This window comes from Paramormyrops kingsleyae, chromosome 1 (assembly GCF_048594095.1).
Source record: "Paramormyrops kingsleyae isolate MSU_618 chromosome 1, PKINGS_0.4, whole genome shotgun sequence".
Classification (NCBI taxonomy): domain Eukaryota; kingdom Metazoa; phylum Chordata; class Actinopteri; order Osteoglossiformes; family Mormyridae; genus Paramormyrops; species Paramormyrops kingsleyae.
The window spans coordinates 70,249,639-70,264,088 of NC_132797.1; the positions used below are offsets into that span (position 1 = coordinate 70,249,639).

The 14,450-nt window shown below is 42.0% G+C and overlaps 1 protein-coding gene across 2 annotated transcripts in view; it reads right to left on the reverse strand.

The window, feature by feature from the left end:
* klf12b (Kruppel like factor 12b) overlaps nucleotides 1-14,450 on the reverse strand; it is a 49,811-nt gene that overhangs the window by 7,614 nt on the left and 27,747 nt on the right. For both annotated transcript variants that reach the window (XM_023845097.2, XM_023845014.2), the window contains exons 2-4: nucleotides 14,237-14,319; nucleotides 4,554-5,097; nucleotides 181-316 (exon numbers count right to left, since the gene is read on the reverse strand). In XM_023845097.2, the coding sequence (XP_023700865.1) occupies nucleotides 181-316; nucleotides 4,554-5,097; nucleotides 14,237-14,302 (746 nt within the window). In that variant the 5' untranslated portion in view covers nucleotides 14,303-14,319. The remainder of the gene's footprint in view (nucleotides 1-180; nucleotides 317-4,553; nucleotides 5,098-14,236; nucleotides 14,320-14,450) is intronic.

The following is a 14,450-nucleotide window of genomic DNA, read 5'->3' on the forward strand; positions in this document are numbered from 1 at the left end:
CAGACCAAGATTTTGATTCAAGCAACCAGTTGAGCATAGAGAGTCACAGTCAAAGAGCACTCAACTGGTTGGTTGAAACAAAATCCCGGTCTGGATTTTTACTCTCTGGACTGAAATTACCCAACTCTGCATCTCACATACTACAAGGATTGGAGGAGAAAAGTAAACATTGCTACTCACTCCTGTACAGCTCTCGCTATAGAAAGGGCTGTAGATCCCGTTTCATTAACACTGTCTAAGGTCACATTTGGCAGGTCATCATCGCTGTCGCTTTTTATTTGCCTCGGCGACAAGCTGTTCGTGTCGGTTTGCACTCCTGAAAAACAAAAAACAACGAAAAGGGAAGTCAGTCAGTTAATTGTAACGCTTAACTTGCAAAAAAGCTGATAAGGCTTTTCACACTTGAAATACTTCTTAGTGAGGAAAGTTTCTCCAAACATCAAGGTCCTTTCATTTACAGGCAAAATGGGAGGAAGACATTAAAACACTGAGAGGTAGTTTTGTCTAATCGAGAAAAACAGGAGGGACTTGAGTTTAATTCTGATACATTAGTACTATTAAAACAGGAAAAAAAATTTAAACGGCAAACACAGTACTGTAAGTCATATAAACATTCAAAATGGTTTTTTGAACAGCAATAAAACAAAGCTGTCATCACTTAACCAACCGACAGGCTCTGTTGCCGTAGATTACACATGTAGCACAAATGCAAGCCTTCCACAGATTGCTACCTAATGTTTCTCCTGAGGTCAGTGTAAGCTTGCGCGCTCCCAGATTGGACTTCTGGCGGGCAGTATTTCACGTCGCACCCCCCAGGCCCTCCTTCTGTCAGGACTCGTCACCCCCCCCCCCCATCCCATTATCAGCTTTGGGGCAGACAGGCCCGCCAGTCTGCCATGATAGAGAACCATTTCCTGCCGTGAGGGACTTCGGCACCATCGAGAACTGTCCCCACCCACTACCTAAAAAAACAGCACGCGAGCCACACACCATGCACGGCCGTATCCCTGGGCTAGGAACCATGGCAGCTGAAAAATTTTGGTTCGCGTGCTGTAAAAATATTAAGGCTGTGAAAAGGATGGCCAGTAGACTTAGGTGCCTCATTCTCAAAGGTGTTTTCCCATATTTCCTTATCATACTACATGTAATTGACTTTCTGATGTTTGTTACAACGTTTCAGAAACATAAAAACATCACCAAAAACCCCAGTATTCCCAGTCTGCTCCGCAGTCGTAATATTCACACTACACAATGAATGGGATGTTCTATTTGACTGTTACATAACGAATGAACCTCGAAAATTAAGTCCTACGATTCCCAGAGAACCCCAAGGATCCCACCAACTTGTGTGTCGTGACTGGCGTCAGAACAGAAACCACGTACAGAAATCGCTATTCCATCGGGCAGTGATATTGTACCTAATAATATTCCTTAACAAATAAGCCACAAATAAGAAAAATATGGGATAGACTGTTGAAAAATACTGAGAATAGGTCTATTTAAATCCAGGCTGGATTAAGTCAACAGCCCAATACTAAGTAGTAATGCATTGTATTGACCTAGAAATTAATGCGACAAATTGACCAGTGTCCAGACAATGACCTATTGGACGGACAGATCCATTATAAATTACCTATATACATTTTTTTCTACAGCAAGTTATTAATCAGGTACAATAACATCCAGCCATAAGGATTTTGGAAAAACGTATAGAAAGATGAAAACCTTCAAATATTCAGTATGCGATATAAAAATCACAATTAGATTACGCTATTTTTGTTGTAGGTATAATTCTTAAATGAAATAGTTTTTCATATTACAATTTATTTTTTTTTATCTCCAGAGCTGCACCTGCATTGATAGGCATATAAAGGGTCACAGATACTTTGGAGTAGAAGATACCGTATGGAAAACTTCCCGGAATCTGTGGAGGAAGTGGATTCAATCTCCGAACCTTGATGTCCGTTGGTACTTGTCATAACACATAGGGTGCAGAATGTGGGCACTGTCTGCATTTGGCAGCACCATGTTTCAGCTTCCCGAGTCACTCAGCTAAAAATCCTCACTATTCACTTCATTTTCCATGGCATTTTTACGCTAAACTCGCATGCAATTTCCTTGCTATCTACATGCTAACGACTGTTGTTCACTCTGTTACTGCAGTATATATAAAAAAACATTTTGAGTAACAGTATTACTACAGAACAAAAATAATTTGCATAAATAATCAATGCATCAAATTTTAACACTATTATGCTTAGGTCAAGGTTTGTTAAATAATTTGCCTAAAGTACAATTTTGATGATCAAATAAGCAATTTATTCTCTACTAGATAAATGATACAGAAAATTGATAGACCGGCTGAGTTGCAAGTTATTAGGTCACAAAAGTCACTATTCAAATTTCTAACATCAGATTATATACATCAGCTGTAGTAAGAAGACCTGATAGACTCATTATTTGACTAGAGTATTTCTGTAATATTGTGCCACTGGAGTCCTCTTGCAGACATGGTTGATAACACTTTTATGTCAAATAAACTGGTGATATCATGTGAAAACTGTCTTGTTAACTAAAGGCATAGTGAACTATGGAACCGGAACACTGAATAGCATCGAACCAGGAATGCCAATAGGTCATTAATGCCAAAATGCTCTTTGTATGATGCAGTCAAAATTTATATAGTTGCATTTTTTTTGCATACAAGTTAATGTTTAGAGAAGGGATAAAAGGCATGCTTAAAAATTAAAAGGGATATGTGAGTCTCATTGTATCTTGTTCCTGTTGTTTCAAATCTAGGTTTGTTTCCATGGTAACCATCCAGACATTGAGCTGATGAGAGGGGTGCAAGGCTTCTGGAGGAAGATGGCCAGTCTGTACCTTTGGAGCACAGACAGAGTGCAGAGGAGGCCCTGGGACACCCCCGGGGGGGACTGAAATATGGCTATCCCCACAATTAAGAACTCTTGCTTCATAATAACAATTATTCTATGAAATTCAGCCCTTAAAATACACAGCAACTTTTCAAATACATATCCAAGGATTTGTCTATATGCATCAGATCCACAAAAATTCTTTCTTCAAACAAAAAACATGTAATGTAAGCCTTACACCATGCATCAGCGTACTTCAAAATTTTGGTCAGCAGTACACATAAGCAAAATATATTCTGTTTTTGCACAAATATGCTTCCAAATACACTATTTGACTGCAAGTACAATACCATTAATTTTATGGGAAAATGTAATCTTTAAAAACTAACAAGCATAAACAAAGCAACAAAACGTAGTGAATTAAGAATTTTACTAGGGGGCGATTTCTGAGAGAAAATTCTCTGCGGTAAACGTGCGGTATACATAAAATATTCTGTTCCAATATCAACTTCTGGCCAGACCAAAACACCCTTTTTCCACGATGTTGTTACAAAGTCAGGGTGGGATGGTTGTTTCTGTGTACCTAAGTACTTAGGGCACCACCCATATTTAATATCATCTCCACCCTATTACATAAGCTGAATCTCAGTTCTGCCTTATTCTGTGGTGGATGAACAGCGTTTAAAAGCCTCTCTCAAAGGATTCTGGCCTACCAGAGTGGGGAGGGGACGGAAATCCCAGATAAACAACAATTACACAACAGACAGCTCCCTTGTGTTCTGCTTCAGCCTCAGCAAGATTTGAGAGAAACACCCATGGTTTCTACGGAGCTTTCGAGAAACGGCTGCAGAAGCCGCACCTCCAGGAAAGCAGCTCCAGAAGAACACATCACGAGAGGAGCAAGCTAGGTCTGAAGCCTCAAGCCTTAGCAGTGAGTCAGGAGTAACACAAGATGTGTGGTTCTGATTAAAGTAATAGAACAGCCCAACTGGCCTGCATTACCTGGATTTTGGGGCAAAAGAAGAGAAAAGCTTTACTTCACAAGGTCCCTTTATCTTTTAAGTATCTTCTCTTTGAACCAGTACGGCACTTATGCCTTTGGATGTTCTCTCTATTATCTCTACAGTGTACACAAAAACATATATATATATATATTTTTTTGTCTTTTCTCTATTCTTGCTTTACCTCAAGAAGAAGTGAGGAGACAAAAGACGCGGCATGAACACACAGCGAAAAGACCAAAACCTTCTTGTAATAGAAGGGGGGGGGGGGTTTGTATTAAACTAACGTCTTGGAGTGGTACCTTTAAAAGCCTGGGAATAGCAGCTGTACTGTTGGATTCTGTGACATCATCCCTCTCCCCTCAGCAGCCCCCGGGACACGCTGCTCTTAGTCAGCCACTGTAATTGCGACCAGCTACCAAGTTTCTCCTTTGTGCCTCCAACATGCCAGCCAGTGGATCGCGAGCCCGGGCATTGCGGGAGGATGCACGCTCAGGTGCCGCGTGGAAATTCCGTCATTCACAATGGAAATGACTCGTGCGTTTGGGTAACAATTCATAGCTAGTAATTCACATTCTGGAAAAAATAGATTTTTCCACTAGTGAAGTGAAAAAAAATAAAAGAACATTGCATAACTCTGAGAAGAGCGAATTATATGGGAATGGAGAGTGATTCTTACCTTTGCCCTGATTCCTTGCCTCGTCCAGCAGAGGTAGCATGATGGTGGAGTTCAGGTTCCCCGGCGAACGCACGGCGGTGTACATCAGGGGCAGTGACTGCACCACCACGGGGATCCGGTGCACGTGGCTGGGCAGCTTGTTGGACTGAAGGTTAATGGGACTGGAAGGCGGGACTGGGTGGATGATGTGCAAAAACGGCTGGCCCCTGACTCCGGAGGGAGGGGGGGCCGCCAGGGGCCCCTGCCCCAGCATGGTGGGCACACCCGTCGAGGAGGCCGAGGACACGGAGGTGATGACCGTGGGGGACGAGGACGCGGACGACGACGAGCGGCACGGCGAGAGAGCGGACGTCACGGGCGACGACTGGGCCGACAACGGGCCCGAGTGGGGAGAGGTCCTGGCTTTGTTTATGGACAAGTCCACGGGCTCGGTCTGCGTCTGGAACGGATCAGAGGAGAGGAAGTCCTCCGGCGGCTCGGCTTTGACTTTGCTCAGAAGGAGGGGCACCGCTTCCATACCAGGGTAGCTGTGCACTTTGGGCGACTGCGGATGGGAGAAAAAGACATGAAAGGTAGATTTTTCAAAAGACCTTCCAGCACAGCCGGTGACAGTGACGCTGGGAGAGCGCTACACCGGCATCCATACACAGGATGGTATAAATATGTGCTACACGCCGGCTGACACGCTCACAAACTATGAGCTTCTGAAGACACCACGTACACGCGTGTTTTTGGACCGTGGCTCCAAGCAGGAGTACCAGGAGCGAACTCACACAAATACAAGGAGAACGTGCAAAGTCTACACGCACCAAAAAGGGGTGGAAATCAAGCCTATGGCTTTGGAGGTGTGAAACGACCACTGAACCACTCTGTCACCTATTACGCAACAACTTTTATTTAGACATGAATGGAATATTGAGGGAATTGTCAAAAATAAAAGAAAACATCTATTTTCTATTTTTGTCATTTTAACGGAAACTAAATCAACCAGTGTTGCTGCCAATAACATTACTGCACTGCCTATGTTCCTTTCCTAGAATGTCTTTTGTGTTGTATAGATTACCCTATTAAGCATACTACTTATCATGAAGAATTTGGCAGTCGGCAGAAGAAGGACAAGCCCACTCAGACAAAATCACTGGACCACATAGTTTCTCAAAACACATATTTCCTCCGTGTGCCACAGGCCAACGCAGGACATGGTCGAGATTTTCCACTTACCTCACCAGTTTGCTATAGGAATGTTAACACCAAGTTCTACACCACATCATTCATGGTGAGCTGAGGTCCAAATGTGTCCAAAGAGAATAATGATTTTCAATGGACCAACGACGCATCTCATAATCTCTAAGCAGTGCAAGTATTAAACAGTATCGTTACACAGTGGCTAATTGTGGAACGCTATTTGTTCTTGTACTAGGATACTGGGAGGAGAGGAACTTAACACAGATGTCAATGGTGTCTACGCTCTGGTTTTCATCACACACACGTGGACACATCACTATCGGCTCCAGTAATATCTCTAGTCAATCACCTCTATGATTCTGGAAATATATCATATGGCCCTAATTTCTTGTTCATGTGAAGCTCTTCTACAAATGTTTTCTTTTGCAACATCATCGCATCTAAATAGTATCACTTTAATTATAGACTCGGGAAGATAGTCAACGCCACAGTATTCCCATCGTAAAAAAAAAATATCTGTGATTTGCCTGGATAGCTCAAGTGGTAGTAATGTTGATTAAACATAAACTTTAAAACATTCTCTTTTTTAAAACAAAAATAGTGAATTATAGCCCTAATTTCATTGAGTTCTATGTTCCAGCATCAACAAAAAGTTACAATGTTACAATGTAGGTCAGCTTTAATGTAATACAGTGTATGTCACCAAGATAAAACTAACATGCAAGTATTTGTTGACTAAGAGATAGAAATTACAGTTTTGAGTCATCAAGGAATGGTCCTTGTCTTTGGACAAGACATCATTAAGTTGATGAAAAAGTTCTTGTATTTCAGCAACAGATGTTCTTGTGGTAAAGTGACGTTATTTTGTTTTAAAACCAGCATTTCTTTCTGTGCCTGTAATTCTGGCTGTGGAGAGGTTTGTAAGAAAATGGCCTTGATTTTAAATCCAGATTTTTCCTGGCAGTTCAAATGTTTCAGTCCAATGGTAATTCTATTTGGTAATGTGTTAAATATAAATGATAATATTTTTGAGTGTCTGGTATAAGGATTGGGGCTTGGCAGAGATAAAAATTTCAGCTTGGCTGATGAACTCAATTAGTCAAATAAATACATAACACTAGCAAATGGATACGTTTTGCCGGCATTGTCAAGAGGCTGACCTTTTCTGGACTGGAGATGTGGTTTTTTATCTTATCTGATATATCTCCTCAAGTTTGCCTTCAAATGTCATCAAGCAGAGAAAGTGATTCTCAAGCTTTATATGACAATGAAGCGGCAGAGAATATTTTTTTTCTATGAACACAAGTATTTCCTCTTCATGACCCTGAATAACGTATCTCCACCTCATCACTTTACACAATGCTCCTTAATTCTACGCAAGTCAATTGACTGTAGCTATTTCACAAACACAATAACGAATTTTTTAAGGGGTGGTGGGAGGGGGTGATGGATTTGTGACTGAACCCTGTATTGGACCTCTAGGATTTTCCATTAAGCATTCTAAAGAATGACCAAATCAAGCCATTTAAATGTTTCTGCATAACTAAGGGAGGAAATACAGGATGTTGCTAAAGAAAATAACCTTTATCTGGTTTAGCTTATCTTACTTTCCCTAGGAGTGACATAATGTAACCCTTATGTGGTTCCACGCATGGTTACTCCCCAACAGCATCTTAAGTGCTATGACACCTCTTTTGTGCCGTTCTCGTGCTCTTGAACATTTGCCTTATTCACACTGGCTGCCATTCTGCTGCATGAGTTGGAAAATTGCAATTGTATTCAGTTACCTCCCTTTGCCTCCCTTTCCAGATAACTGAGTATATTTTTCAATCAACCAGCATATCTGTATAACATATAAAGGGCATAAATTAATGATAAGAAGATTTTATTTAAAAAAACAAGAACTGGCACTACACCAGTCATAAATGCCGCTACTTCGTAATGACTGATGTAAAGCACATCGGTAAAAATGTAAATATTGTAAATGGCCACAAAAAATCTATAAATCATGCAGATTAATTTAAAAACAAAATTCAAGTAAACAGCACACAGATAAATATTAGGCAATCGGTTTTGTATGTATTCTTTGTTTGTTTGCAATATGATTACCATTAGTTACCTTTGATCCTGGTTTTCACTTCTAATTAACTACAGCATCATAGTAGCATCATGCTCTAATGGATAAACTAGACTGAAATTAAATAAATTAAAATAAATTGTTTTGCTTGTAAAAGGAAGTCAGAGAAGGCTTTCAAAATGTATGACTGTAACACCACAATTCAAAAGTTTGGAAAAACAAGAGAAATACACAGAAACACAAGTTGTACAAAATGTCAACCTACTTCCAAGTGCCTGGATGCTAATTTGACATTTTTTAGTTCTCAGTTATTTTGCACTCTTAATTGTTTGGTGAAATCTCAGTTCTGCCTCTCCACCAGATATACTGATATATTTTATGAATAACTTGAATGAATTGCTTGTTATAAACGACAATGGCTTTTTAAAAGAAGGTTCTGCTCTTAGGTAAAATTACTCCATCATTTAGACCAGCTTGAGCACTGCCCACCTCCTTGATATTCATCTGTGATACTCCTCCACCAAACCCACACGTAGGGATGTAGACGGGAGGGACACGTTGGGGGGTTTCCAATACCCCACTCTGTGTGTGTGCAGTGGCCTGTCTTTTATGGGACTCCTCAACCAAAAGCAGCTTCTCCAAATTGCCAGCGGTTCGTGAATTTGCATACATCCCACCTGAGATCTCCAGGCCCAGCATGGCCGTGTACTGGGCAGGTAGCTGGAAGCTGGTCAGATAATCTACCAGTAAGTCACAAAATAGTTGTGAAGGAACCACTGCAATTGATTATATATATAAAATACCAATAATCTCACAATATTCTATTGGCACACACACACACACACACACACACACACACATATATATTTCTTTATGCAATAAGTTGGGTCTGAATGTTAAAAATTCAGGTTCTGACTTAATGGCCAAGGAAATATGCAGGTTCTGAGGCTCCAGCAAACCCAGCGCTACAGACACACCGGCAGATATTTAGCTGTATCCCAAAGCAGCCTAAAGAAACACTTGAATCTTCAGTTACATTTGCTCATGATCACTGAACAGCAAGCCCAGCATAGATGTTTATGACTGCAGAAAGCTGTGTTTCATTAATAACATAGTTAATAACAAATCTCAAGAATAACATTTCAACATGGAACACACCCAGTCACCCACTGTCCATAGTCACTTATCCATTAAAAACTCATGGCTTTGCTGGGGTCATCGTAAACAGCCTGTCAGTCCATTGCACTCCAAACCACCATTGTCAATGTTTGGGCGCAAACCCAGGCAGACACTGGGAGAACACGCAAGTGCCACAGACACACAGAAGGGGATGGGATCTGAACCCCAACTTGTGCAATCCTTTATAAGACATCGATCTGCTTCCCAGTTGTAAACGGGCTTCCATTCTAGCCCAGGGTAGACATCTCTCTTTGTTTGCAATGCCGTCCATCCTTCTAAACAGACTTCCCAAGCCAAAATAAGCTATGACAATTGTTTTTATCCAGCATAAAAATCACTTTCCATTAAACTTAAAAAAAAAAAAGTCAAGCCGTCCACACCCACGTTTATCATGGAAACACATGTTGATCTATCCTACACCTTCGCTTTCAGGCTTCCCCATTAAACCCCTTAAAGTGTCTCACTACTCGTGATTCACCTCGCATAGATTTCTGTAGAAAGATGACAAAAAAAAAAAATTCTTCCAGGTACACTCCTCATTGTTTTTGCTCCTGGCTATCAGCCAAATGAAAACCACCACCACGAATATTCCCACAGATCTAACTGGAGCCCACGACACCCGACGAGCCTCTCAACACAACACACTATGCAATTTATAAATTATACAGATGTTTCATTTCAACAGCTACACAACCGTTATCATCAGCAGGCCGGAAGACCCTGGCTTTTCATACCAGAAGACCAACAGAATTCTTGTATAGATGTTTCTGTGTACCACTGTATTATTAATGATCCTCGGTCCCAACCAAAGAGACCAAGGCATGAGCTGGTTCTCTTCCTTATGCTCTTCTTGCCACATTTGGAGAAACGTTGTGGTTTGGGGTCTTTTCTGTGCCCCGGAACCAAAAATAAATGCAAATATAAAGCGAAGACTCATTCGCTTAGCATATCAAGAACACATAAATGTTATGTAGGCCTCTTGCTATGTGTGCATGCTATTTGAGGATAGAACATGAAGAGAGTGTACATTCTTCAGTTACCATTTTGCTTCACCCTGGGGGTCTATTCCTCATAATGGCACTCGTTAACAAAAGCCGGCGTGAAGCATTTCATTTTACAAGAATCATTCTTAATTATAGCACTCTGCAAACTTGGCCCAAATGGTGTCACTGTGCCAAACTGTGGTAGAAGTTCAGGGGTTTCTATTGAGATTTTGCTCAGGAGCACCTGAGTTTTCTTTGATTTAACTCACCATTTTTTATTATTATAAAAATTTTTTACAGTACATGAACACGTTAACAAATTTATACTTGATTTTTTTAAAGAATTGTTGAATCCAAGGGGCCAGTGCTGGCATTCGATTTGCACTCTCGGAGATTACATTCTTGTTTGTCTTCTCACTCTGCCAACCGCTGTATATATAGAATAAATGCACTCTACGCAGCCATTCCCCAAGACAAAAGCGGTAGCCTTAGGTTGTGGGATCCGGTCCAAGTCGCATGTCTTGTTGCATCACTGCAATCTTGCCGTCACCGCTTTTGTTCTTCAACCTTCGCTATCTGTTCATTACGCCGCTGTCATTGTGCTGTAAGGAGCAGCTGCGGCACTTGAGCGGTCGCCATGGGCGAGGCTGACGGATGCTCGCGGCACTGAATGGACGTGCGGCGGCTCTGTCATGATTTGGAAGCCCGAAGAGAGGGGGGTGAGAAGGGAAGATCGGCATCACCACTGAAAGCCACCATACAGAATCAGCCCTATTTCCATTAGACGACACTGAATTTGGCTATTGATTCTGGAACTCTCTGACACTTCTGACAATCCACAGTTGTACCACTGAATATGATGCAAGCTATACTACTGACATGCAGAGAGGAAGGTAAAGTAATTGCAATCGGCTATTTTTGAGATTTTTATATATCGCTCTTACTGGGAAATATTGAAAACTGTGTTGCTTGGAAGAGGGACATAGATAAAGTGAAAAGCTGACAGGCAATCATTCTAACATGAATAGTTGTGCCATTTTTACCTTTCACCATAGAGCCCTGAGCATCACAATCATGGCAGGACCAGCCAGAATAGAAAACACATAACACCAACACTGTGTCAACATGTCACCAGCGCAAAAGATCCACTAATGTGAAGGACCGCATACGTGACTGCATCAACCTGTTTTGTGTGTCTTCGCCTTTTCGCGTACTGAGGACTCCGCTTCCACACTCAGATCTCATTTGCATAAGCTGTAGCACTAATCAGCTCTAAAGAGCGAGCGAGAGAGGGTGAAAGCAGAAGAGAGAGAACGAGGGAGAGAGGCAGGGAGAAAGAGAGAGTTTTTTTTTTTTTTACATTGTATCTTGGCGCCTGTCGCGATTCTGAGACATTAGCGAAAAAAGGCTACAATCTCCATATTTTTCAAGCAAAATGTTTACAAAAGCATACCTTTAACAGGAGCAACAATATTCAGAAGAACCTTGCTGCCGTGTCACATAACATGCTCCCTACAAACGTTTTTAGATAATGTAAGTTAGGGTAGCGTGAGAAGTGCTCATTCACAGCTAGAGGAGTAACAAGAAGCATCATCGCTCAATCCAGGCAAAAAAACTAAAGTGGCGAGTTTGCTAAACACGGCGATAAGTCCGAAGGAGATTCTGCTAATTTGACACTGTTAAACTGTACATATCTGTGGGCCCTAAATTGTAATCAATCAATAGGAGGACAAATGGCAGAACGAATGGAAAATGCTACTGATGCTGACGGCTGACAAAATAGGGCAATAGTAGGTTTAACATTATTTGGTTTTTCAAAACAGACTTTAAGTGCGAAACTTTGCCCTCTTTTGGTGTTTCTTTGTAACCGTTTCATAGATCATCCACAGAGCTTGCAATGTCTAGGATTCTTTTAGAACAGCGTGTGGTCATTTGCTGAAAAGAAATCCATGTGCGACTCATATGTGACAGCGATGTACTGTGGTATATTTGGGGAGGGGGGGGGGAGGGAGGGCAAAGTTTTTGATTGTCCTGTTTCTTGTTTTTAATGTGTGACATCTTATCCTCTGTTACAGTGGCATAAGTATGACAAACATACCCTCCACACAACTGAAATATACCAACTGATGAACCGTGAGGTGATCTTCATGATTTTTTAAGAGATGGTGACCTTCATGATTTCTTCGCACGTTCTCCTATCACTGACAATTTTAAAAAAAAATAATATTCCGTGGCCTAAATGTCATTTTTGCATACCGGTTGAAGTTTCACTTGACTCATATCAAGACAAATGGAAAAAACAACAACAAAAAAAAAAACTTTCAAGCCTCACCCACTGTAACTCTCACTCCTTCACCTTCACTTTCTCTCTTAAACTAGCTACTTCTGTCTCAACAAATGGCCTCGTTGTATGGAACCGTGGGTATAACGTGAATCATCTTCCAGTCCAATGTTTTAGGGGGTTGACCATATGCAGATCTGACCCCCCCCCCCCCCAAAGGACCATGTGACTGCACCCGTGCTGTCAGGCCGGCCGAAACATGCTTTAATGAGCCTGATGCACTTCAAACAGGCCTTCTGTAGTTTGCACACATCCTGCTGCCTAACAACACGACTGGCCTACATCTCTTTAATGAAAGCCATTATGAAGATAAAACCTTGTCAATGTACATTCAGTACGTTAATTTTGTCTAATTTTTGTTAGGTATCTATCCCATGATTAATAGCAGGCTTCCTCCATTTAACTTTCAGTTACTTGTAATAATAACAACAATAATAATAATAATAACTACTCCGTCTTGCTCTCCCAGACACAGAGATGTGAGATCAAGCTTGGCAGTGATGGGCAGCCGGCTGCAGCAGCGATGGAGCCGGGGGTTAAGGGCCCTGCTTAAGGGCTCACGGACACGGTGCTATTCTGCCAGGGTGGGGCTCAAACCAGCGACCTTCAGATCACAGGCACAGAGGCTCAGGCCAATCAGCCACACATCTTTTAAGTTTATTTACCTACTACCAGCACTCATTAGTACATTCATTGACACTGGTCATAGCTGGGAGTACAAGGGCGGCGGGAGCTTGCAAGACCTCAACAGTGCAAACACTTACACACAGAACAACGAAACACTGAGGTCCACGAGTAGCAGGGCAACTGGCCGCTCAAATGCTTGTTAAGTTTCATCACCTTTGGCTGACACTTACACAATTACAGCAGCAACAAATGTACAAATAACCTATAAGGTCTAGTCATTTCCATCAACAGACGAGCATCAATGTCCGAATGGTATGAATAGAGATTCTGGATTGAATTATCACTAAGTATCAGACTGTTTGTCACAAATGCACCATTACCAGAAATTATAATGCACAAAAGAAGAGGAAGTGTATTCCACAGCTGTATCATCAAGGCAAAGCTTGTGTTGCCTGGTAACGGTTTCAGAGCGCTTGATTTTAATAATGGTCCAAAATGTACAGCTGGTTAATTTTCTCAAAATACCAGGTTAGGGGCCAGGGAAAAAAAAAAAAACGATCTGCTCTGATTTAAAAAATTTTGCACTTTAAATACTAAGATTTTGTTTGAATAGTGTCACTTTTTCCAATGGTTATAAAGACTCGAGAGGTTCAGCCACAACATTTGAAGAAAAAACACAAATTCTCCGCCTTAGCCCGTCTGTTCCCTTGAAGAAAAAAAAAAATGAGACCAGATTCATAGAAGATGCGTTTCCTTTGCCTCGATGTTCACGCCAAAATATTACACAGTACGCTGTGAAATGCAGGGAAGACGAGTGGACAGCCAGCAAGGAGCTTAATAAAACCACACACCTACATTTTATATATACTGGGATCCTAAATAATCCCCAAACCACAAAACGAGCCGATATTGGTATGTGTGGACGCTTTGTCGTTTTGACATGTTTCTTTGCTCCCTTCGCAGACCTACGCCGAAACGGGTCACGTTTAACGGCTGCATGGCAGCCGGAGAGTGAAAGGCATTTCAGGATGAAGGTGGCCCAGTGTGTCACTCCACTTCCGCGGTGTCGCCGCTCTAATGGCGGAGAGATGGCCGCGTTGGCCTCCAGAGCCTCGCTCGCTCGGGCTAATGGGGGTGGGAGTTTGTGGGAGATCCATGCACGCATTCCTGGTCCAGCTGCGGCACTGAGCCCCGTCACGACTGGTATGCACGCCGGCCAGGCCTGGGAGTAATTACGACTGTGCGCTGCTATGACGGGAGGGAAGAGTCAGAAAAACAACGGCTCGCTTACCCCTTGTTCAGACTCCAGGGGTTCTGCTTTGACTCTGACAGTAGGCATTCCGTCAAGCATTAGCATCCTGTTCTTAATGGAGCCTGCAATGGAAGGACAGAGCAGTGTGAAAAGCCCACCTCACACAGTGAGAATTACACAGCATGACCTAGAGCGGGAGCAAAGAGGGGCAACCGGGGTGCGTCTTCAGAGTATGACATGTCCTCCGGCCTCA